Source organism: Malassezia restricta, chromosome II, assembly GCF_003290485.1.
Source record: "Malassezia restricta chromosome II, complete sequence".
NCBI lineage: Eukaryota > Fungi > Basidiomycota > Malasseziomycetes > Malasseziales > Malasseziaceae > Malassezia > Malassezia restricta.
Window position 1 is genome coordinate 902,825 of NC_040194.1, and position 24,350 is coordinate 927,174.

Genomic DNA, 24,350 nt, shown 5'->3' on the forward strand with positions numbered 1-24,350 from the left:
CACACTGAGGATGAAGCTGTCGTCGGTGCTCACCGCTGCGGCATCTACCCTGGCCGTTGCCACGATCGGCTATGCTGTATACTTTGACTATAAACGCAGGAATGATCCTGATTTCCGCAAGAAGCTGCGCAAGCAATCCAAACAGTCCGTAAAAGTGGCCAAGAAGGAACTCAAAGCCGCGGCGCAGCAGGAATCGATGATGATTGAGAAGGCTGTGCGTGATGCTGCGGAACCTGGCGTATTGCCTGCAGGTGTCCAGGAGAAGGAGGCCTTCTTCATGGAGCAGGTTGCCACCGGAGAGGCGCTCTTTGCTCAGGGTGCTGCGTACCATGTGCCTGCCGCCATTGCCTTCTTCAAGGCCCTCAAGGTGTACCCTGCACCGGTGGAGCTGGTGATGATTTACCAAAAGGCTGTGCCCAAGGAGGTGTTTGATCTTATTATGAAGCTCGTTACGCGGGATGCCGCTGTGAATGGTGCGGGAGGTGCCTCTGCCAAGTCGGCTGACCTCGATCAGGTGGACGATGCCGTGGGTGCGAAGGAGTCGTCTGAGCCGAAGGATTCGTCGGACGCCAAGTCAGAAACGACGAGCTCAAAAGCCACCGAGCTGCCGAACGATGCTGGTAAGAAGGAAGAGACCGAGAAGGACGATAAGACGCCTCAGGCAGGTGCTGAGACCGCCTAAGGGCGGCACGCCGCATGTAGCACGTAGACTGCCGACATTTTCTTTTTCGTCGCTACAAGCGTCTACCAATGCCGCGCTCGCCGAGCTCTTCGCGGAAGAGCTCGATGCGACCGAGCGCGAAGCGCAAGTTGTCAAAGTCCTCGGCGCCCGTTTCGTCACACGGCGGAGCGGGCTCGCCGGGATCCTCGTACACGAGGCCCTCGGGCGTTGTGCGCACATGAGACTTGACATGCGCCAATAGAGTCTCAATGTCGTTGCGCGCGATGACGATGCCCCACAAGCCCCATACAGCGTGGGTAGCCGGCGACCATACGTGCACTTCCTGTTCAAGGCGGTCCACTTGGGCCTGCGCGCCATGAGGCGTGAGGGGTGTCAGTGGCGAGAAGCTGGGCGTACTGGGCGTGCGTGAGAGCACCGCAGGTGGCAAGGATATATCACTGATGGGCGGCACACTTTCGTTCGTGCACAGTTTGGATGCGCTCGTGCTTCGACGCCGCATGCGCTGGCCCTGATCGACGTAGGCATGCAGCCATTGCTGCCGCTGCTCCTGGGTGGGATACGCGCCATGGTGCCGCAGACTCCATGAGTACGTTGGATGCAGGTAATTGGAGCGCCATTCGTGGAAGTGATTCGCGATGTCAAAGGCCCGTGGATTCGGGGTCGCGTATTCAAAGTCAATCACGACCAGGCGCTGATGCGGCTCACTTGCACGCGAGCGCGAGCGCGAGCGTCGGCGCGAACGAGTCGCTTCGAGGACGGGCGACTGCGGGGATGTAGACACGACGGACTGGTGGTCGCGCGGCATGCCTGATGCCATGGCAGGCAGCTCGCCGTGCTGGTCGACGCGCAGCAAGAGCAAATTTCCGCACTGAGAGTCATTGTGGCAAAACACACGGCGGCTTTTGCCTTCCACCTGTTCCCATTTGCGAACATACTGCTTGTACTCGGCAATCTCCCGGCAAAGCATCGACAGATCACACGCCAAGAGGCTCAGCATCATATCCCGGAAATACACCCGTGTCGCACGCAGCGATGCCGCTGGAGGTAGGCGAGGCGTGCGTGGTGCATCTACCGACACGGGCAAAGAGCTCACGCCGTGGGCGTCACACACGACGCGGCCCTCGGGCGACAGGGCAAAAGCGTTCACAAGCTCGATCACCTTGCTTGCTTCGCGCGTCCATCGCTTGAGGCGACGCCAAACACCGGGGTACGGCCCGTGTGACGTGGGCTGGAGCGGAGCATCCGATGGGCCCAGCGAGAGGGGGCTCATAGCACTAGAGTCGCCCTGGGGCGCGTCCATTGGCGTGAACAAGGTGCTTCGCGGACTCGCCGCCGAGTCGTAGCTGGTCGCGAGCGAGTCAAACGACATGGTAGACGCGTTAGCGCGACGCGAGAAGAGGCCAGGCGACGGATGTGCAAAGTAGCTGTAGCTCTGCCATGCGGGCGACGTGGCACCGGGCGGCTGCCTGCGCTGCCGACGTGGGCGGTGGCTCGATGCCATGATGTGGTTCTCGATACCTCGGCCAAACCCCGCCGACGTCGATTTCAAGTCGCCCTGTTCTAGGATCGTCCGCATGACATCGAGGGGGACTTCATGCATCTCGCGCATGCGGCGCGCTACCCAGTGAGCGGGGCCTTCAGCTCTCGGCGTGCCGAGATCGCGCATGCCTTCCTGGCCGATCGAGTAGCATTCATAAAATTCCTCGACACGTCCGTTCGCAAACGTGCCTAGAATATGCGGTCCAATTTCGTACAAGCTCGAAAGGGTATGCAGAATCAGCAACTCGGCGCGGCGAGAGAGAAGCGCCTCACTCCCTGCGCCATACACGCGCAGTAGGACGGTGGGAGGCGCCGGCAGCGATGCAGCATCGTATCCCACGAAAAAGACGGCGTTCGTGAGGGCGTTGGTGATGCGCTTGATCGTGACGCGCTCAGGCACCAGTGGCAGAGCGCCCGGTGCTACATGCTCGGGGGCCCAGCCCAGAATACCGAGCTGCTCCGAAAACATGCGCAGCACGCGGTCTTTGAATGCGAATGTGTCGGCATGGCGTGGATCCAGACGCCATCCGCGCGCGGCAGGTATGCCAGAGGCGTGCATATCGTCCTCGTTTTCATCAAACTGCTCAGCTAGGTCGTCATCGGACTCATCTTGCGGCTCAAACACCGCAGGGGACCATGCCTGCGGCGCAGCATGCTTCAGCGCCGGACCAGGCACACCCTCGATCTCTAGTGCATCGAGTTCTTCATCAATGCTCTCATAGAGTGTCGGCGTCGGCGGCCGGTACCACCGCGACATACCGAGTCGTGCGCAATGTGACAAGACGCCGGCACAGACGAGCGGCGCTCGCCTCCACCGATCGGGCATGCATCGGGGGCCCTCCAACAGCGACCTAGGCTCTACCTACGCATTACAGCATCGTTTCCTCCAGCAGGGCGAGGTGGCGGCGCTGGCGCTGGCCGCCTGATTTTTTCGCAGGCTGCTGCACCGGAGCCGTGCGGGTACGGCCGATGCGCTTTTCGAGGCCGTGCGTCACCACAGCCAAGAGCGTGTCGTACAACTCTGGGTCGTCGAAGCGCGTCCACGCCTCGTTCGGCTGCGGCTTCGGAGCATTGGCGTCCATCGACGAGCCAAGGCACACGTGGAACAGAGGTGGCTCCCACAGCGGACGCGCGTTGGGAATCTGCTCCGACAAGGCCAGCGACTGCGTCAGCAATGCGCTCATCTGCAACACAAAGCCGAGTGTCGTGCTCAGCGTAATAGCACGGTTCGAGGGCGAGCCCTTCGGGTATGCATTCACAATCGCCTGCATCTCCATTTCAGAGGCCTCCTTGCTAACACGGCGCGAAATGCACGCGGAGTGCACGGCAGCCTCAATTTCTGACTGCGACCAGTTGTGACGCGTGCGCATCGAGCCCAAACGCTCATGGTTCATCACGATGGTGTACCGCAGACCGGCGGCAAAGGAGCGAACATCCACTGGCAGCTGCTCGAGCTCTGGTATGCATGAGCAGTGAATGTAGCGCCACAGGTCGAGACGCTCGGCCTCGGGCAGCTCAGCAGCAAACACAGGCGTCGGCACGGGCTTGGACTCGTCGGCGGCATGCGCCTCCATCGCCTCGCCATACTTCTCGACGATCGGAGTGATCGACTCGGGGATCGGCATGATACGCTCCATGCTCTTCAGGTGCACGGCCAGAGGGTGCACGGGCACCTCGTCCTTGCGCAGAGCATACTCGGTGCGCGTGTACTCTGTGACGGTCGTGAGCGGCTCGGGACCAGTTTCTTCTGGCTCAGGCTCGGGCTCCTCCTCTGCTTCGTCCTCGTCGTCCTGCTCCTCGTCATGGTCAGCCTCGACGTTCTCTTCGTCATCCGGCATCTCCTCCTGCTGCGCCGCCTCTTCCTCGACGCGCAGCTTGGCCAGCGCCTCTTCAATGCGAGCCTTTTCTTCAGGGTGCGCAGCGAACCAGGCCGTAAACAGGATCGACCACACGAACTGGCGCATCTGACGAACCACGACTCGCTGCGACGCAGGCTCATCGGGCTCTTCGAGGTACACGCGCGCAATGTAAATGCGCTCGAGCATGGTGGAAATCATAGCCTGGTCAAAGTGGCCGTCCCAGTACGCTGCCTGGTACTTTTTCAGCGACTCGTTGTCGGTCGGAGCCATGAAACGGTCCATGGCCTCGCATCCCCGGTCAGGCATGTACGACAGCGCCGTCGCATGCATCGACTGGACAATCTCGGTGCGCATGTCCCACGACACGGGCAGAGGCGCACCACGGCGCTGGCGGCCGTACTGGACAAGGCTGTCAAACGTCTGTGCCAAGAGGCGCGTCACAGGATCCGAGAGATCTAGGCGCTCTTCATGCTCTGACTCCTCATCAACGGCCAACGGTGGGGCATTCCCCTCCTTCACGGCCGCATACTGCTCAGCTAGGTGTGTGGCAATGACATTCATGCGATTCGACACGCCGTGCAGCAAGCCACCAAAGAGCTCAGCATGAACCTGCGCGCGATTCTCCGTGCCGACCAAGGCAGCAAACACAGGCAGCAGTGACATGGGCAGCTTGAGCTGCTCGGCGCACTTGTACGACGAAAAGCAACGGAACTTGAGAGCCGTCTGGCGCAACGTCTCTGAGTCTGACGGTAGCACAGGCGTGTTCTTCGTATGAGGCAGGTGTGCATTCCTCGCCTGCTGAGCGGCCTTCTTGTTCCGCTTGACCGTGCTCACCGCCGTAAAGCCATCGTCATCAGCGGGAGGCGCCTCCGGCTGGGGCGCGGCCGTCTCCATGGCCACAAACTCAAACGTGTTCAAAGGAATGTAGCCCTTGCACCGAGGCGCGTTCGAGCACAGAATCAAAAAGTCCGAGTCACGGCTCAATACATATCCGGCGCGCTCATCAGCCAACTGGGCCACCACACCATCCACTTCTTCAGCACCCATAATGACCTCAACATCGTACGAGCGCAGCAGACTGCAAACAAATTCAGTTAGACCACGCGGAAGCATACGCGCATGCATGAACTCATGGTCACCGCGGAGGTTGCGACCAGCGCGCATGAGCTTGGCATTGAGCCGCACATAGTTCTCTGTGCGTGTTAGCAGCGCGCCGATCTTTTGATGCAGACGCGGTCCATCAAATACCACAAGAACCTTGAATCCAGCTTCGCGTAGTGTATCGATCCACGCCTTGAGCACAACACGGAAGTGCAAGAACGAGCCACCCTGGTACACATTCGTGTTCATGGAGTGCCATACGTAATGGATCCAAGCCCAAGCATCAATCACAAGCCAATCGCCATCGGGATTCAGCTCAATCGGCTCCGAATTCTCCAGCACACTTCCTGAACCCTTGGGGACGGGGATCGTAAATTCGCTTGAAATGATCCGTTCAACATCATTCGTCCATCGCGTTAATCCAAGCACGCCCATAATGATGGTGGTAGTGAAAACGCTACACGTGATTAGGACCGTGCGTTCTAATTTCGCCCACAAGTGACGCTTCTCCGCCAGCCATGTGGTCGCACGGCACCCATGACTATCATGCTCTACAGTAGTTAGTCTTCCTCCTCATATTCTTCCTCATCGTCTTCATCGTCCTCATCTTCATCATCTTGTTCGAACACGTCACTATCGTCTGAATCTTCTGCCTCCTCCTCCTCCTCTTCCTCGTCCTCTTCGCTAGCCACATCTTCTTCCTTGGGTCTCGCTGATGATGCTCCGTACCGCTGTGTTGGCTTTCGAGCCCGCTTGGATGGTAGATTCTCGATCATCTCGAGTGCTTTTGTGTCATCATTGTCGTCACTCTCATATGCCACGTCGTCATCGTCATTCTCCCTCCCTGTCCGACGACGCTTGGTCCCCTTATGTGTAGGCGCATCTGAGGGCTTCTCGTCGAGGAGTACGGGTGTCGTATCCTGCTCTCGCACATGCCCTAAGGCAAAAGCTGCCATAATCTTCTCTTGGTCGGTAGGCTCTAAATCTTCGAATCCGTCTAACTCGTTCGCCACATCCTCAATTTCTTTTCGCATATTGGCTAGTACACGAGATGTCACACTGTACATGTAAGTTGCAACGAAGAACGCACCATCCCCAATGACGCCATGCCATGCCCTGCGCTGTTAGTGTGTACTGACACGCACATGATGACCTTGGATTTCCGTCAATGTACCAAGACGCAACTCGCCTTTCTCGATTTTTGTCCCAGCACATGGCTGAGGGCCCTTGCATGTCGCTCGAGATGTTGACGCGTACTCGATCCGATACGGCATGGCTCCAGTAGGCGCGTTCCAACTCGCGGACGCGTTCCTCGTACCTCTGATGACTAAATCTATGGCGCCTGAGACTCGTCCAACAAGACGTACTCTCGCTTGCTGGTGCCAAATTGGCACGTATCTCCCGAGCGTAATTCATAGTATCTAGACGTGGGAATCTCATTTCCATTTACAGTACACCCATTGGATGACTCCAAGTCAATCAGAAATGGTCTTTGGGTGTTAGAGCACGAGATACTTACTGAACGTGACGGCGCACATCACCAAATTCGTTGCGCTTCGTAATTTGTCGAAATTGGATCACAGCATGCTGTTTTGAGCACGAAGGATGCTCTGTTGGTATATCGACAATGGCACGATCACGGCCAAATAGGTAGCATGATTGGCGCCCAAGCAAAAACATATCTAGGAGTTATGAGCTGAAAAGGACCACATACCTTTTTCATGACCATCTTTGAATACATACAGACGCCAAGTGTGACGAGGCTTTTTTGCCTCTGGCGGCTCATGGTACTTGAGTGCCACACCATTAATATTATTGCTTTCTTTGGCCAACAGACCCGATCGTTCAAAATTCGGCGGAGCGACTGGAGGAACATATTCTCCATGTGGTGAGTGAGAGCGCTCGCGCTTCATCATATCTCTGTCCCTTCTCGAGGGAGATGCTTCGCGCCGCACTGACTCATGTGGCGACATGTCACCACCAGAGAGGCAGTCAGAGAGCGGATGACTCAGCGTTACAATTTTTTTTTCCTGCATATAAATGTGACACTGTCCACATTCGGCCACCGTACATGGACCACCGAAACGAACAGGTAGAAGCCTTCGTACAAGCTCTACACACGGCATCGCAGAGGGAAAAAAAGCCACTAGTGCGATCCACGCATTTTTTGTTGCCTCCAGGAGACAATGACCCAATCGAGCACAATATCCTGTCGTGGAAGGCACAGGAATTCGCCTACCGCCAATTTAGCCAAGATCGTGAGGAACTACCAACACTCGCGCGGGGTCTCTTCACCGAAAAAGTAAATGGTCAATATGAACGCATTGTCATTCGCGGGTATGACAAGTTCTTTAACCAAGACGAACTTGCTTGGACGCTTCCCAACGCCATTGCCACATATTCCACGGGTCCCTTCATTTTGTCTTTCAAAGAGAACGGATGTATCATTTTTATATCAGCCATCACCCCCAAACGCCTCGTTGTGACATCAAAGCACTCGCTCGGTTTTCGAACCGAGGGAGACAAACCCACACATGCTGAAATGGGATGGCACTGGGTGCGGCACCACTTGGCTCAGGCTGGTCGTTCAGAGGAAGCGTTAGCAAACGAACTTTGGAACCGAAATGAGACGGCTGTCTTCGAGCTATGTGATGATTCTTTTGAAGAGCACGTTCTTCCGTATTCACCAGAGCGTACTGGTCTGCATCTGCACGGTCTCAACAAGAACACCGTGGACTTTGAGACACGACCCATGGTGGAGGTCAAAGCTTTTGCCGAAGCCTGGGGCTTTTTTCCTGTCCGCTACTTGACATTTCAAACGCATGAGGAAGTTGATGCATTCACGAAAAGCGTTGCGTTAACGGGGTCATTGAATGGTGAGCCCATTGAAGGATTTGTTGTGCGTACCACGATTCCCGATGACATCTCGAATCCGCCTCCCGGCGTCGTTCCGCCGCCCTACAAGCCTGGCCAGACATGGTTTTACAAGATCAAATTTGACGAGCCATACCTCATGTATCGTGACTGGCGCGAGCTGACACGAACCATGCTTCGAGAAAAGAATAATTGGGATGCTTTACAACTTGCCCTGCTCGACTCCCAAACAAAGCATCTGGAGATAGAAGACCAGGAACCGGAGGAAAAGCAAGAGCCCCAAGAACATGATCTAGCCGCACCCAGTAAGAATGCAATGAAACGCGCTCAGCGTGCACTCAGACGCAAGAAGGATGAACTAGACCGCAAGACTGGTGTGGCCAAGCCTTGGGCCCCTACACCCAAGTCGCGACGACCTGAAACCATGCTTTATGTCCTGTGGTGCTATGACCGCATTTACGGTAATCCTCAGCAGAACGTTGCGCCCCAGCCTGAACTTTTCGCGGAATTCGGCCAGGGACGCGGTATCATATCTCTTCGAGAGGCATTTTTGGCATACCTGGCTTCTGAAGATGGACAAAAGGCTCTGAGCGACAAAACACAAAGCAAGGCGTCAGAGACCCGTGACCTTCGCTCAGACGAACGTCCGTACGAAAAAACGCTCATCGTTCCGATCGCTGTACCCGGCTCGGGCAAGACGGCTCTCTTCGTGGCACTAAGTCACTTGTTTGGCTGGGCACATACTCAGAGCGACGATGTTCAGACCAAGCGCACAGGCCCTGGATTCTTGAAAAATGTCGAGAAAGAGTTGCTGGCTCACGACGTCGTACTTGCAGATCGGAATAATCATTTGATTAAACACCGTGACGAGCTCGTGGATATTGTGCGGCGCATTAGCAACCCGCAGCGCGGTTCTGTGGGTCGCGTACGATTGTGTGCAATTGTATGGGACATCGCTGGCTTGCCGCACTCAGAGATCCAGGCATTATGCTCAAAGCGCATGATCGATCGAGGTGATCGGCATCAATGCCTCCGAATCGAGACGCCTGGCAAGTTTGAATATGACGTCATCTTGACCCGTTTCATCAAGGAAACTCAGCCTTTCCGTGGTGCGCAGTCAGGAGAAGGATCCGTGGGCGTGTCTGACGATCAATTCGACGAAGTTGTCAGACTGGATATCCATGACCCCATGAAGGTGTCGCTCCAGCGTGTGCTGAAACATTTGTGCCCTGTCTTGGGTTTATCTATGCCCACAGACGAGCGTATATCTGAAGCCATCGATGTTGCGATGCATTATAGGCCATCAGTTCGCAAGCCATTGCCTAAGCTGGAATCAGACCAGGATAAGCAAAAGAACCTGGCCGTGCTGCCTTCATCTTATTTGGGCGTCTCGGTGTTCATGACACCTAGCGAGTTTGTGCTACAACTGCTGGATCGGAAGCCGGTGTCAGAGACTGTGCTATCGGCGCGCCGTATCCTAAGTATCATCATAAACGAAAACCGTATGATTCAACGCCCTCACATGACCATTGTTCACCAACAGGACGTAAAGAAGGGCATTGTGGACCAAGCAGCATGGGACAAGCTCTATACATTTGCAATCTCAGACCCGGCAGTCAACCCACGTGTATTCCTGGAAGTCACGGCTTTGCTTTGGAACCACCGAGTAATGGCATTGGAGGTATCGCCACCACACTGTCCGGATTGGAAGGATACCACCAAGTTCAGTCCGCGCGAGCGGCACCACATTACTATTGGCACTGCTGAGCTATCGGCCACTGCCTTCGAAGCTAACAAACTATGGGACGATCCAGAGGCCGAGCGACTCGAGGTGCCCATCCAGCGGCTGGAAGGCTGCCTCAAGTTTTATAGTAACCGAAAGTAACCATACCCAATGCTGCGCCACAAGCATCGCCTGCCACGTGCCTAGGCCGGACGTCTTGTCAAGGCGCCTCCAAATCCACGCCTGGCTCAAAAAAGTGGAGCATGCACAAATTAAGCACGTGGGAGATGCGTCCAACGAACAGCGCAGGGAAAGCCATCCTCGTGCGAAAAACCTTACGAGGATGCGCTTGGACCTTTCAGCTCAACTACCATGGTAGCTTCTAAGCAGCCATGGGGCCTAAGACAGTGGATGCTGCTTGTCATAGGAGCAGGACTGCTTGGTCTTTTTTCGTGTTTAATATGGACAGATGTGGCGTTGCAGCAGAGCCTCTTACATACGTGGGATCAAGGCTGGCAGGTGGTGCGCAAACAAAGCATGGCGTATTATCAACAGAGCCCCGTAAGCATGAATACGAAATTCAACACAAGTGAGTCACCACGCGAACGTGTGTTCGACTGGACGGTAGACCGCCGCATTCAAGCTCCAGATGGCGTACCACGCCTCATGTATACCATTAATGGCCAATTTCCAGGCCCAACAATCCAGGCAACTGTGGGTGACACGGTTGTAGTCCATGTCCGCAACCGCATCAATGATGATTACGTTGTGCCTGATCCGCCTACGACGTCCAAACTAGAAAGTGTGCACCCGAAGGGGACAGACCGTAAATTTAGCTTGCACTGGCATGGTCTGTCCATGCGTGGATCGGACGAGATGGACGGTGCAGCTGCTTTTACGTCATGCCCTCTTCAGCCGGGTAATGAAACTACATACCGCTTTGTCGTGCAGCCAGAGGACGTGGGCACACACTGGTACCACTCTCACGTCGGTACATCGCGTGCCGATGGACTTTGGGGCATGCTGATCGTGCACGCGCGTGAAGATGAGCGCAAAGTGCTGAAAGAGCGCGCGCCGACGTTTGATACACATTGGGACGAAGAGATTCCTATCGCGCTGGGTGACCACTTTCACAAAATGAGTCCTGAAAGCTTGGCAAAGTATGTATCTATCGTGTTGGGTGAAGCAGAGCCAGTGCCAGAAAGTGGTCTCATCAACGGCCGTCACATTTTTTCGTGTGACATGGCACGCTACACTGGGGTTCCATGCCCGGCAGGCGACAAGGATGAAGTCGGCGAGTACACCGAATTTCATCTGCGTCATGACAAGCAGTATCGCCTGCGTCTTGTCAATGTGGGCTCGATTGCCGATATTACTTTCAGTGTAGATGGGCACACGATGACTGTCATCGAGGCTGATGGTACACTCGTGGAGCCCATGCATGTGCATCGGATACCTATTTCTCCTGGCCAGCGGTACTCGGTCATTCTGCATCGTGAACCGTCCATGAAGGACAGTCGTGTCTGGATGCGTGCCGAGCTGCAAGGCGAATGCTTCAAGTACATGAATCCTGTTCTGGACCCTTTCATTAAGGCGATTGTTGTGTACGATAATGCCTCACCAAAAGATGACTGGCTGGCGCCACTTCGTGTGCGCCAAAATTACGCCAAGCGCTTTGGGCCGTTCCGTGCCTTTGCGAAATCAGAGCGTCCGACGACGCATCCATGGAGTCCTGATATTCAGGATCAAGGTATTCCCACCGAGCCTTGCCATGACTTGGAACCCGGAACATTGGTCCCGCTAATCCCTGATCCGGCACCCGAGTTCCATCCTGAGCGCGGCGACCGCCGCGAGATCATCAACATTGAAGTACTCATTCGCCAAAAATTCAGGGCACCCATGTCGTATATGAACCTCAGCTCGTGGCGTCCCTATGGTGCCCGTGGACCTGCCATGCAGCCGCTTCTCCATCGTATTTCCCACTCAAACTTGACGACAGCAGATGAGTGGGAAGCGCATGGCCTTGTAAATCGTGAGCATGAGCTAGTGGTAAGCACACATCCTACCAAACCTATCGTCTATGATCTTGTAATTGTAAACTTGGACGATGGGCCGCATCCTTTCCACTTGCATGGCCACAAGTTTTGGGTGCTTCATACCGGAGAGATGGAAGTGCCAAGCTATCGCTATAAGCCCGAAGTTGAGAAGGAGTTTGACCTCAAGCGCGCCATGAAACGCGACACGGTCGTTGTGCCGATGATGGGCCATGCCATCATTCGCTGGGTTGCTGACAATCCAGGCGTGTGGGCTTTCCACTGCCATATGCTCGTGCATTTGGCCAGTGGTATGGCCATGGCTATTGTGGAGCAGCCTGCCTTGTTGCAAGCCAACCCATCTGTGCCAAGCACTTGTCAATAAGCTTTTTGTAATGCAGTAACGTTTGATATGAATTGATTCGAAGCCTCCACAAATGCAGGTCTCGCACGTGTGCCAAAAGTTACATCCTAGGGGTGAAGAGATGCTATACTTCGCCACAGTACCATGGCCACGAAAGGCAAGATGAGGACGGCTGGGTACGCTCTGGTGTTTTTCCTGAGCTCTGCTTTGATTAGCGCATATCTCTGGATCCTATACGCGAAGGTAGATATTCACGGCGTCGTGCATACGGCATGGGACGCTAGTGCCAACGCCTTTCGCTTGGGTCGTAATACACATCTTGTGCCAGCAGGGGCTGTGACTACAGGCCCCAACACTATGAATCCTCGCTATGATCCGACAGAGCCTCCTCGTGAGCGCTTTTTTGATTGGACAGTCGAACGTGCCGACCTTGCGCCTGACGGCGTGACGCGTTTGATGTATACTATAAATGGCCAGTTCCCAGGCCCCATTATGCAAGTTACTGAGGGAGATACGGTCGTGGTCAAGGTTCGCAACCATATATTTGACAACTATACCGTTCCCCCTGCACCTATGTCGTCGAAACTGTATGACGTGCACGCTAAGGATACGGACCGCAAGTTTACTATTCACTGGCACGGCTTGTCGATGCGAGGCATGCAAGTCATGGATGGCGCCTCTGCATTTACGTCCTGCGCACTCACGCCAGGCGACGAGTACACATACCGCTTTGTCGTGCAGCCAGAGGACGTGGGCACACACTGGTACCACTCTCACGTCGGTACATCGCGTGCCGATGGACTTTGGGGCATGCTGATCGTGCACGCACGTGAAGATGAGCGCAAAGTGCTGAAAGAGCGCGCGCCGACGTTTGATACACATTGGGATGAAGAGGTGGCGATTTCTGTTGGCGATCACTTCCATGATATGGGCCCAGAGTCTTTGGCACGCTACGTCTCACGTTGGCTCCAAAAGGCCGAGCCTGTGCCGGAGAATGCTCTTATTAATGGAAAACACGTTTTTAGCTGTGAGCACAGCCGCTTGTCCGGTGTGCCCTGTCCAGCTGGCGATGCTGACGAGGTGGGCGAGTACAGCTCGTTCCATTTCCGTCCAGACCGCGCTTACCGTCTTCGATTGGTCAATGTGGGATCATTGGCAGACATCACTTTCAGTGTCGACGGACACACGATGACCGTCATTGAGGCGGACGGCACGCTTGTGGAGCCATTGCGGGTCCACCGCATCCCGATCGCACCCGGTCAGCGGTACTCGGTGATTCTGCACAAAGAGCCGACTACGAAGGCAGACCGAATGTGGATGCGTGCAGAAATGTCACATGAATGCTTCCAGTACACGAATCCGGTGATGGAGCTCGAAAGCAAGGCCATTGTAGCATACGACGGGCGCCCACCGGCTTGGGAGGACGACGAAACGCATCAACTTTTCCCCCTGCGTCTGCGGAGCAACCGCGCCAAAGTGTCTGAATATGTGTACAGCAATGGTGCGACACTAAAACTGCCCGATACGAAGGCGTGGAGCCCGAATGTTACGGATGCAGCGATCCCCACAGAGCCTTGTCACGATCTTGAGCCAGACACGCTTGTGCCCCTTATCCCTGATCCTGCCCCAGAACTGCGACTCGACCAGGGCGATAAGCGGGAGTTTATCTATGTCACTGTGCCGATTCTTGAAAAGTACGGCATTGTGCCCATGGGCTTCATGAATGGCTCGACGTGGCGCCCCTATGGCCAGCGCGGACGCGACCGCCAACCCCTTCTCCACCGCATCTCTCACGCAAACTCGACATCTGTGCGGGATTGGTACAGTACAGATGTCGCTGATCCTATGCATGAGCTGATTGCCAGTCCTCATCCCAGCAAGCCTGTGGTATTTGAGCTCGTGATCAATAACCAGGACGACTCTCCTCATCCGTTCCACCTTCACGGGCACAAGTTTTGGGTCATGCAGACGGGCGAGATTGATCCAGCGTACGGCGGCTATGACTACTATGAAGACGTTGGACAGGTGTATCCGCTGGATCGCCGGATGAAACGTGACACGGTCGTAGTGCCGATGATGGGCCATGCGGTCATCCGCTGGGTTGCTGACAATCCAGGCGTGTGGGCTTTCCACTGTCATATGCTCGTGCATCTGGCCAGTGGCATGGCCATGGCTATTGTGGAGCAGCCTGCCTTGTTGCAAGCCAATCCCCCTGTGCCAAGCGTATGCAAGCTTTAATATTTATGCACGCCAGTCCCTACACGTGCTTTTAATTAGGAATGCGTTTCCATAATTTTTGGCCGAGAAAATAAGGTGTCATCCTTAAAATGAAGTAGAACCTGACAGCGCCTAACACCAGCACCATGCAGTTTGTGCAAAGCGCCGCTGCGCTCGCAGCTGCATTGCTTATCGCCACACCAGTGCTCGCTGAACAGAAGTGGTACAACCCCCATGGTGTCAACGATGGCCTGAAGAAGGTGAAGCACGTTGTACTCTTCATGCAAGAGAACCGTGCCTTTGACCACTACTTCGGCACAATGGCGGGTGTGCGTGGCTTCCAGGACCCGAATGTGCAGGTCTCGAACAACACGGGCAAGAATGTGTTCCACCAGCCTGTGGACCAGTCGATTTTGAGCCCTGCCCCGCCCAAGGACGTGGACGAGGTCCAGCCCTTCTACCTCAACTGGGCCGGCAAGGATTGGCACCAAAAGACCCAATGTATGCTTGCAGGTGTGAACGACTGGGTCTTTAACCATGCCGCCTGGAACAACGGTAACAATGACCACTGGGCCCTGAGGAACTCGGTCTACAGTCTTGGTTACCTCAAGGAGGATGATATTCCTGTTCAATGGAACCTGGCTGACTCGTTTACGGTGGGTGACATGTACTACGAATCCATCATTGCCTCGACGAACCCCAACCGTGTGGCTTTCTTTGCCAGCACCATTAACCCTCCTCACGGCAGTACCATTAACGGCACGAATAAGCACATGGGTGGACCTGTGCTCAACAACAACGGCCATGACGGCTGTTTCGTCACGGCCGAGCTGACACCCCTGTCGTGCCGCCCGCTTCGCTGGAAGACAGTGCCTGAGTACCTTCAGGAGTCCGGTATCTCTTGGCAAGTGTACCAAGACGAAGACAACTTCGGCGATGACCCACTGGATCACTTTGAACAGTATGAAAAGGCCGCTAAGCACAAGAGCGAACTTGCGAAGCGCGGTACGTCGTATGTGGGTCTGGACAAATTCTACGAAGACGCCCGCAATGGCAACCTGCCGGAAGTGTCGTACATTGTAGCTCCCGAGAACCTGTCGGAGCACCCTCCCTTCAAGCCCATGGATGGCTCGTGGATCCAGAAGAAGGTTGCTGACGCTGTCATGGAGGGCAAGGCCTGGGACTCGACTGCTATCATTTACTCATACGACGAGACAGGTGGCTGGGCAGACCATGTCATGGCCCCGCATCCCCCTAGGAGTGAAAAGGGAGAATGGATTGAAGACCCATTCCTCAAGTTCAAGGGCGTACAGCCCATCGGTCCAGGCTACCGCCTTCCTTTCTATATCGTCTCTCCTTGGACTCGCGGTGGTAATGTGTTTACGGAGCATGCGGCCCACGAGAGTCAGATTATGTTCCTTGAACGTTGGGCTGAAGCGCATGGCAAGTCCTTCTACGCCAAGGAAGTGCCTTTGTGGCGTCGCGCGCAGCTGAGTGATCTCGTCAAGGCCTTTGACTTCAGCAAGGAGGACACAAGTGTGCCGTTCATTCCCCGTGTGCACAAGCCATCGCAAGACGCTCTCACGCACCGTTTCAACGGTGGTATTCAGTGCCTGCTCAAGCACGCTGGCTTTGTGTTCCCGCCTGTGCCATACGGAAAGCAGAACTCGAAGAACTCGATGGAGGTGAAGAAGGGCTTCAAGAGCGTGCGTGGTAATCTGACGGAAGGCCGTCGTCTGACATTTGAAGCGAACGGCCATGCCCTCAGTCATGCGAACAAGAAGTTGGGCACGAGCTCTGCGAAGAAGAGTCACGATGACGACAACCAGCTCTTCGTGCTTCACTGGCTTGGATCAGAGCCTAGGGACAACCGCTTCCATATTTCGACCGAAAAGGGCCACTACATTACCAAGAAGCTTTCTTTGAGCAACAACAAGAATGAGGCCGGCGTGTTCTCTATTCAGGACATCGGCAATGGTGTTGGCTACAAGGTCACGGAAACTGAGAAGAACCAACAGGTGACTATCAACAAGGATGGTTCGGTTGCCTACGGTGACTCGTCTTACCTGAACATTTACAGTGTAACTCGCTAGATAGAATATACGCCGAACTTTGTATACTTAATTTCGTGCGTAATTAAAAAAATTCACTAAGGATTGGTGGATGGTGAGATGAAAGAAAATCTATCAGGTACACGGGCCTTGGCACGTGCGGTGCTTTAACAACTAGCATACTAATGTCTAGTACCGGATGCTAGGCTTAAATATGACAGGACAGGGTGCACCATGATCAAGCTGCATAGACATGCTAGTGCATCTTCACATTGCGGCACTTGCCGCGCTGGCAGCTTCGTCCGCGTGGGCCAAGCAGGCCGAAGAAAAGTGGTACAACCCGAATGGCGTGAACCCTGAACTGAAGAAGCTCACCAAGATTGTGCTTTTCATGCAGGAGAACCGCGCCTTTGACCACTACTTTGGTACTATGCCGGGTGTTCGTGGTTTCCAAGATCCAAACGTGATGGTCTCGAACAACACAGGCAAGACTGTCTTTCACCAGCCCGTTGACGATTCCATCCTGATCCCAGCACCACCGAAACATGTGAAGGAGATCAAGCCTTTCTACCTGAATTGGGCTGGCGCCGAGTGGAATGACAAGACCCAGTGTATGGTGGCCGGTACGAACAGCTGGCAAGCGAACCATGCCGCGTGGAACAAGGGCAACAATGATCACTGGGCCCTCGGCAACAATGTGTACAGTTTGGGCTACTACCATAAGGACGATATTCCCATTCAGTATGAGCTGGCTGACAAATTCACCGTGGGTGATATGTACTTTGAGTCCGTGATTGCTTCTACGATTCCCAACCGCGTGTCGTGGTGGACAGGCACCATCAATCCACCACACGGCAGTGAGGTTCCCGGACCCAATGTGCTCAGGGGTGGTCCTGTCGTGGACAATGACGTCATTCCAGGCTGCAAGCCTGCTAGCGGTGGTGGCTTGTACACATGCGTGCCCTTCGACTGGAAGACGACAGCAGAGTACCTGCAAGAGAGGGACATTTCTTGGCGTGTGTACCAGGATATCGACAACTTCTTCGACGATACTCTCTACTACTTTAAGAAATTCCAAGCTGCTGCACTAAAGGGTGAGGAAATGGCTGAGCGCGGTCTCACTTTCCCTGGCTTGGAGCGCTTTTACGAAGACGCTCGCACAGGAAACTTGCCGGACGTGTCGTACATCATGGCTCCTACCAACCTTGTAGAGCACCCACCGATGCGCCCCCAGGATGGTGGCTGGCTTCAAAAGGAGGTGGCTAATGCTGTTATGAACGGAAAGGACTGGAACTCGACGGCGCTTATCTTCTCGTACGACGAGACAGGCGGCTGGGCCGATCATGTCATGGCACCTCACGCCCCGCAGAGTGTCAAGAGTGAGTGGATGACGGATCCTTTCGACAAGAAGCTCGGTAACCAGCCTATTGGCCCTGGCTACCGTCTTCCTTTCTATATTATTTCGCCGTATACGCAGGGTGGTCATGTGTTCACGGAGCATACGACACATGAAAGTCAGATCATGTTCTTGGAGAAGTGGGCCGAAGCGCATGGCAAGCCATTCTACACCAAAGAAATCCCTAAGTGGCGCCGTGAGCAATACAGTGATTTGGTGAAGGCCTTCGACTTCAGCAAGAAAGAAAGCAAAGTCGTGCCCCTCCCGCAGATTCCTGATGCCTCCAAGGACCTTCTCACCGGTCTGTACAATGGTGGTATCAAGTGCCTCGCTCGCAACTTGGGCCAGCGTCCACCTGTTCCATATGAGCGCCAGGACGAAAGCAATACTTTGGAGACGACGAAGGGATTTAAACCCGTGCGTGGTGACTTGACAGAGGGCCGTCGTTTGACCTTCGAGGCGCATGGACGTGCCCTCAGCCATGCGAACGCCAAGCTTGGCACAAGCCGTTCAAATATCGACCACGACGGCGATGACCAGCTCTTCGTGCTTCAATGGCTTGGCACAGCGCCAAAGGACAACCGCTTCCATATCACGACCGAAAAGGGTCACTACATTACCAAAGACCTTTCCTTGAGTGGAAACAAGCATGAGGCTGGTGTCTTCTCTATTAAGGACATGGGCAACGGCGTCGGCTATAAGGTAACTGAGTTGCACGCCCACAAGCAGCTTTCCATCCAAAAGAATGGTGAAGTGTCGTACGGTGATGCATCCTACCTCAAGATCTATAGTGTTACTCGTTAATGTTGAATGAAGCAATTTGAGAATCAATCGCGAGGAATGTGCACGCGAGAAAAATCGCGTTGTATCATTGGTGCAAATAAATATAGGTACAACACCCCGGTCCGTTCGACAATCCTACTTGTTGCGCTAAGCACGTGTAGTTTGGGCGACAACATGGGCTCTGGGAAGAACGAAGCTGCTTGACTTGGTACGAAATGGTGCAAGTGACAACTCTCGCGGCCGCTGTAGTCTTAGGAGCTGCCGCTTCGACTTCTGCTGTCGAGCGATGGTACAACCCCCATGGCGTGAACCCTGGTCTGAAGAATATCCAACACGTTGTGCTCTTTATGCAAGAGAACCGCGCCTTTGATCACTACTTTGGTACTATGGCCGGCGTCCGAGGGTTCCAGGATCCAAATGTCCACGTCTCCAAGAACACGAACAAGGACGTGTTTCACCAGCCTGTGAGCAGGAATATGTGGAACGGCGATACTTTGCAACCTTTGGGATACTTTCCGCCCAAGGATGTGAATGAGCTCAAACCCTATTATCTTGCATGGCAAGGTGGTGATTGGGCAAACCGCACACAATGCATGGTTGCTGGTACGAATGACTGGCGCCAAAATCATGCGGCGTATAATCGCGGTGAGATGGACAAATGGGCTATGGCCAACACTCCGTATAGCATTGGTTATGTTCACGAAGCAGACATTCCTGTGCAGTACAAATTGGCTGAAGCATTCACTGTGGGTGATATGTACTATGAGTCGATCATGTCGTCCACAGCCCCTAATCGTGTATCATGGTTCTCAGGCACCATTAATCCACCTAAAGGCAGCAAGGTCAACGGCACCAACAAGCACATGGGCGGCCCCACGTTGGACAACCGTGATTCGGTTGGCTGTGAAAGGACTGACTCAGGCAAACCATTTTCGTGTGTGCCACTGCGATGGAAAACGGTGCCAGAATACCTGCAGGAAGCAGGTATCTCGTGGCGTGTCTACCAAGACAAGGATAACTTTGGTGACGATCCATTAGTGATGTGGAAGCAGTACCAGACCTCGGCAAAGAAAAAAGGCGATTTGGCTCAGCGCGGCACTTCGTTCCCTGGTCTTCAGAAGTTTTTTGATGATGCGCGCGATGGCAAACTCCCAGAAGTGTCGTACATCGTCGCCCCTATGCAGCTGTCCGAGCATCCTCCATACATGCCGATGGATGGTGCATGGATCCAAGGCGAGGTAGCCAAAGCCGTGATGCATGGTAAAAACTGGGACTCAACTGCACTTATTTACTCGTATGATGAAACAGGTGGCTGGGCTGACCACGTTGTCAGTCCCTACCCTCCTCAGAGTGAGGAGAGTGAATGGATTGAGGACCCTTACGATAAGTCTAACGGCATAACACCCATTGGTCCCGGCTTCCGTCTACCATTTTATATCGTCTCGCCATGGACCAGCGGTGGCCACGTATTTACGGAGCATGCAGCCCATGAAAGCCAAATTATGTTCTTGGAGCAGTGGGCCTTGGCACATGGGAAGCCATTCACCTCTGAAGAGATCCCTACTTGGCGCCGCGAGCAGCTTAGTGACCTGGTTAAAGCATTCGACTTTAGCAGCAAAGACACGAGTGTGCCTGAGGTGCCACATGTTCGAAAGCCATCCCAGGACATTTTTACCGGTCATTTTAATGGCGCAGATGTCTGCCAAGCGATTCACTTGAAGAAGGTTCAACCAGATATCCCATACAAAAAGCTTAATCCCAGCAACTCGATGGAAGTCAATAAGGGATTCAAGCGTCTGCGCGGTGATGTCACGGAAGGTCGTCGCCTCACATTTGAGGCCCACAACCGTGCTCTTAGTCACAGTGGTTCGAAGCTCAAATCAAGCTCTTCTAGTAAAGAGCACGACCAAAAGGATCAGCTTTTCGTCGTGCACTGGCAAGGAGTGAATCCAAAAGACAATCGTTTCCGCATTGCCACAACTGATCAACTGTACATTACAAAGTCTCTTTCTCTGTCCAAGAACGAGGAAAAAGCCGCCCTATTTTCGCTAAAGGATATGGGAAATGGAGTTGGGTATAGTATTTCAGAGCTTGACTCGGGAAAGCGCCTGCAGCTGAACGAGGACGGCTCCGTTGCACTCGGTGGCGACACTTACTTCCAAATCTACAGCGTCACTCTCTGACGCGCATAAGTTTACATTGGGCCAATCTTTCCTCATAGGATACAGCCATCAACTTGTTAAAGAGTCCCTCAAAGAAATAGGTGCCTTCTTGGTGCAGGGACCATAGGAGCAGACAATTCTGTCCTCTGTGTGGGTCAAGAATTGGCGCACGCCCTGGTCCTGAGCACGTGCCACATGTGCGTTTAGCTGGTCAAATCATGTCGCAGGGTATTCAACTGACTTGTCGTTAGTGGTCCCTTTGCCCAGTGCATGGGCTCAGGAACATGCACGTGCACCTTGCTCATAGCATTTCAATTAAAAGCCATATCTGTCTAGCGTATGTGAACTTGAATCGCATTCCCTGCCTTCTCTTATGATGTTCCCGGTGGCTAAGTCGTGGCTGGCGGCAACAGCCCTCCTTTCCGTTATTGCGCCCTCTGTGGCTGTTCACGATGAGCTGAAGCAAATCAAGCACATTGTGATCTTCATGCAAGAGAACCGCGCCTTTGATCACTACTTTGGTACTATGGCAGGTGTGCGTGGTTTCCAGGATCCAAACGTGCACATTTCGAAGCATACGGGCAAGGATGTATTCCATCAGCCGGTTAACAGCTCCATGTGGGATGGTGACTCAGAGCAGCCCGCAAGCTACTACCCACCCAAGAATGTGACAGAGCTCAAGCCTTGGCACATCCCCTACCAGGGAGGTGACTACGCCGAACGGACCCAGTGCATGGTCGCCGGAACGAATGACTGGCGCCAGAATCACAATGCTTGGAACAAAGGTGAGATGGATCAATGGGCTATGGCGAATACGCCTTTCAGTCTGGGCTACTATCGCCGCGATGACATTCCGACGATGTACTCTCTCGCCGGCAACTTTACCGTGGCTGATCACTACTATGAGTCTATTATGTCTTCCACGGATCCAAACCGTATTTCCCTCTTCAGTGGATCCATTAACATGAACGGTAGTGTTGTCGGCGGTGGCGGCCTTAAGAAGGGTGGACCCGTGATTGACAACAATGGTGACCCCCACTGCTTGGTGGCTGACAATAAGGAATTTTTCTCATGCCGCCCTCTTAAATGGAAGACGGTGCCCGAATACTTGCTTGAGAAGAATATTACATTCCAATTCTATCAAGACTTCGACAACTTTGGTGATAATACGCTGGTTGCTTTCACTCAGTACCGTGAGGCCGCTAAAAATAAGACGGAATTGGCTAAGCGCTCCATGTCATTTATTGGCATTGACAGGTTCGTGGAGGATGCGCGCAAAGGTACTCTTCCTGAAGTGTCGTACTTGGTGGCCCCTATGCAGCTTTCTGAGCACCCGCCGTATACGCCCAAGGACGGTGAATGGATCCAAGCCAAGATTGCCAACGCTGTCATGAATGGTAAAAACTGGAACTCGACTGTGCTCTTCTACTCATATGATGAAACAGGCGGTCTGGCCGACCACGTTGTACCCCCCCTGCCTCCGAAGGACGCTAAGGGTGAGTGGATGACGGATCCTTATGACAAGAAGAAGGGCAAGGTACCAACAGGTCCAGGATTCCGCGTGCCCTTCTACGCTATCTCTCCTTGGACGCGTAATGGTGGTGTCTTTACTGAGCATGCGGCACATGAAAGTCAGATCATGTTCCTGGAAGAATGGTCCAAGGCCGTTGGTAAGGGATTCCACACGAAGGAAATCAATCCGTGGCGCCGCGCTCAATTCAGTAACCTGGTTAATATGCTCGACTTCTCGTACCATGACGGGAGCGTGCTTAAGCTGGACGAGGTGCCGGAAGCGTCCAAAGACCCTATCACGGATCAATACAATGGTGCAGACGTCTGCGCTCTCAAATTCCGCTCTGACGTGCAACCGACAGTGCCTTACAACAATACGGAAGCCCAGAGTCTCCGTGTCGAAAAGGGCTATAAGCCAGTTCGCGGTAACCTTACGGAAGGCCACTACCTCACGTTTGAGAAGGATGGCAAGGCCCTCCAGCACAAAGGACATAAGCTAAGCTTGACGAATGCCTGCAATGACCACGACGGAAAGGACATGCGCTTTGTCCTCTGGTGGCAAGGAAAAAACCCCAAGGACAATGCATTCTACATTTCTACTGCCGACAAGCATGACCGCAAATACATTGCTTCGTCACTAGAGCTCACGACCAAGGAGAAGGCCGCTCAGTTTTCCATTGCAGATCTTGGAAATGGCAAAGGACACGTTATCACAGAAATTGACTCGGGCAAGCAGCTGTCGGTTGAGAAGGATGGGTGTGTGGCGCTTACTAAGAATGCGTCGGATGCCTTCAAAGTGTTTAGTGTGACGTTTTAATGATAATGGCGCTACTACAAATTGCGAGAATAATGCCTAGTTGTTTACCGTAGATGTATTGAAAGTTATGAAGAACAAAAAAGAATGCAGATGGACTAAAGAAGCGTCCAATGCGTCCGGATATTATTATAATGAAAAGAAAAGAAAATGAAATAATGATGGTTGGTGCGTCAATCGTGCACAAATTCACGTCTTCAAGCCTTCGATGCTTCCTGCTTGCTTTTACGTCCTGTCCATGGGAAATAAACAGCAGGAATAACAAAGAATGAGTTAGTGTCATCGGCCAAACCGGCGAATGCGTTGTACCAAGACGCAAACGCCGCTAATATACCAAAACCTCCTCCTGAACGTAACAGATTCGTGTGAGGTGCCTCCCCTGTATTGTAGAGATACGCCAGACCAACAAAAAGGAAAGTTAGGTCCAGCGTAAAAAAGAGGAAGAAAAAGGCAATCGTGGATTTTAATGTGCAGAACAGCATGAGTGTGGTGAAGACAAACCATCCAAAGAAAAAAAGACTAAACGCATGCATCATACCTGCCTCACCTTCCGCCTTGCTTACCGTATTCATGATGTCAAATCCTCCAGGTGTCAAAAGAATGGCGAACGAGACCCAAAATCCACCGTAGGATGCAAATGCTGTAGCACCAAATGTGTTGCCGATTGCCATTTCCCACATGCCGGCAAGAATTTGAACAAGACCACCATAACCAAATGCAAGAGAAATCACCACGTTGGTGTTACTTAGATTCAGGGTGCCCAAATTGATCAAAGAAAGGACAAAAGTAGTTAAAGCGAAAGCGCACAAGCCCAGTGGTGCGGGATTCGCTATCTTGCGATCTTGCACATTCCTGAACAAACCAGGTTGCATTTCACCACCAAAAGGATAGTTCACCAACTCATTCTTAAAATTTAAGTGAGCAAATGGACCGTAACCATATCTAGCGGCGTGGATGGCAACGGTGCGCTCATCGTTAGACATACGGGACGTCATCCTGTTAATCGTATTATAGTATTGATTGTTAAAATCTTGATGGAATGCTTCAGCAGGTGTTTCTGGAGACTCATTGTCCCTTTGATGGGGGAACTTATCGTCTTGCGCGTACGTTGACATGGCTAGAGACGATGTTTAGACCGGCCTATCTTTTTACTTATCAGGTATCAGACTTTTGTGGGGCATGCAATAACATGTTTAGTAATTTTCCTCCGCTGGGATGTAGGATGAACAGAATACCAGTT

At 53.5% G+C, this 24,350-nt stretch overlaps 13 protein-coding genes across 13 annotated transcripts; 8 read left to right on the forward strand and 5 right to left on the reverse strand.

The window, feature by feature from the left end:
• Positions 1-10: 10 nt before the first annotated feature.
• On the forward strand, positions 11-682 carry MRET_1397 (mitochondrial import receptor subunit TOM20; the record flags this gene model as incomplete). Its single annotated transcript, XM_027628024.1, has 1 exon — positions 11-682. The coding sequence occupies one exon, from the start codon at positions 11-13 to the stop codon at positions 680-682; it is 672 nt and encodes a 223-aa protein (XP_027483808.1).
• A 52-nt stretch (positions 683-734) lies between these two features.
• Positions 735-2,978, reverse strand: MRET_1398 (choline/ethanolamine kinase; the record flags this gene model as incomplete). The annotated part of the gene is made up of 1 exon (XM_027628025.1): positions 735-2,978. The coding sequence occupies one exon, from the start codon at positions 2,976-2,978 to the stop codon at positions 735-737; it is 2,244 nt and encodes a 747-aa protein (XP_027483801.1).
• A 112-nt stretch (positions 2,979-3,090) lies between these two features.
• On the reverse strand, positions 3,091-5,616 carry MRET_1399 (uncharacterized protein; the record flags this gene model as incomplete). The annotated part of the gene is made up of 1 exon (XM_027628026.1): positions 3,091-5,616. One exon carries the CDS (start codon positions 5,614-5,616, stop codon positions 3,091-3,093), a length of 2,526 nt encoding a protein of 841 aa, XP_027483802.1.
• Positions 5,617-5,741: 125 nt separating this feature from the next.
• Positions 5,742-6,455, reverse strand: MRET_1400 (poly(ADP-ribose) polymerase; the record flags this gene model as incomplete). The annotated part of the gene is made up of 3 exons (XM_027628027.1): positions 5,742-6,240; positions 6,272-6,297; positions 6,327-6,455. The coding sequence occupies 3 exons, from the start codon at positions 6,453-6,455 to the stop codon at positions 5,742-5,744; spliced, it is 654 nt and encodes a 217-aa protein (XP_027483537.1).
• A 59-nt stretch (positions 6,456-6,514) lies between these two features.
• MRET_1401 (smad nuclear-interacting protein 1) lies at positions 6,515-7,154 on the reverse strand (the record flags this gene model as incomplete). The annotated part of the gene is made up of 3 exons (XM_027628028.1): positions 6,515-6,671; positions 6,701-6,863; positions 6,896-7,154. 3 exons carry the CDS (start codon positions 7,152-7,154, stop codon positions 6,515-6,517), a joined length of 579 nt encoding a protein of 192 aa, XP_027483538.1.
• Positions 7,155-7,252: 98 nt separating this feature from the next.
• Positions 7,253-9,940, forward strand: MRET_1402 (tRNA ligase; the record flags this gene model as incomplete). Its single annotated transcript, XM_027628029.1, has 1 exon — positions 7,253-9,940. The coding sequence occupies one exon, from the start codon at positions 7,253-7,255 to the stop codon at positions 9,938-9,940; it is 2,688 nt and encodes an 895-aa protein (XP_027483535.1).
• A 210-nt stretch (positions 9,941-10,150) lies between these two features.
• MRET_1403 (multicopper oxidase) lies at positions 10,151-12,196 on the forward strand (the record flags this gene model as incomplete). Its single annotated transcript, XM_027628030.1, has 1 exon — positions 10,151-12,196. The coding sequence occupies one exon, from the start codon at positions 10,151-10,153 to the stop codon at positions 12,194-12,196; it is 2,046 nt and encodes a 681-aa protein (XP_027483536.1).
• A 123-nt stretch (positions 12,197-12,319) lies between these two features.
• MRET_1404 (multicopper oxidase) lies at positions 12,320-14,413 on the forward strand (the record flags this gene model as incomplete). Its single annotated transcript, XM_027628031.1, has 1 exon — positions 12,320-14,413. The coding sequence occupies one exon, from the start codon at positions 12,320-12,322 to the stop codon at positions 14,411-14,413; it is 2,094 nt and encodes a 697-aa protein (XP_027483533.1).
• A 125-nt stretch (positions 14,414-14,538) lies between these two features.
• On the forward strand, positions 14,539-16,485 carry MRET_1405 (phospholipase C; the record flags this gene model as incomplete). Its single annotated transcript, XM_027628032.1, has 1 exon — positions 14,539-16,485. The coding sequence occupies one exon, from the start codon at positions 14,539-14,541 to the stop codon at positions 16,483-16,485; it is 1,947 nt and encodes a 648-aa protein (XP_027483534.1).
• Positions 16,486-16,696: 211 nt separating this feature from the next.
• Positions 16,697-18,643, forward strand: MRET_1406 (phospholipase C; the record flags this gene model as incomplete). Its single annotated transcript, XM_027628033.1, has 1 exon — positions 16,697-18,643. One exon carries the CDS (start codon positions 16,697-16,699, stop codon positions 18,641-18,643), a length of 1,947 nt encoding a protein of 648 aa, XP_027483531.1.
• A 194-nt stretch (positions 18,644-18,837) lies between these two features.
• On the forward strand, positions 18,838-20,805 carry MRET_1407 (phospholipase C; the record flags this gene model as incomplete). Its single annotated transcript, XM_027628034.1, has 1 exon — positions 18,838-20,805. One exon carries the CDS (start codon positions 18,838-18,840, stop codon positions 20,803-20,805), a length of 1,968 nt encoding a protein of 655 aa, XP_027483532.1.
• A 352-nt stretch (positions 20,806-21,157) lies between these two features.
• Positions 21,158-23,113, forward strand: MRET_1408 (phospholipase C; the record flags this gene model as incomplete). The annotated part of the gene is made up of 1 exon (XM_027628035.1): positions 21,158-23,113. One exon carries the CDS (start codon positions 21,158-21,160, stop codon positions 23,111-23,113), a length of 1,956 nt encoding a protein of 651 aa, XP_027483529.1.
• Positions 23,114-23,307: 194 nt separating this feature from the next.
• On the reverse strand, positions 23,308-24,225 carry MRET_1409 (uncharacterized protein; the record flags this gene model as incomplete). The annotated part of the gene is made up of 1 exon (XM_027628036.1): positions 23,308-24,225. The coding sequence occupies one exon, from the start codon at positions 24,223-24,225 to the stop codon at positions 23,308-23,310; it is 918 nt and encodes a 305-aa protein (XP_027483530.1).
• Between the last annotated feature and the right edge of the window lie 125 nt (positions 24,226-24,350).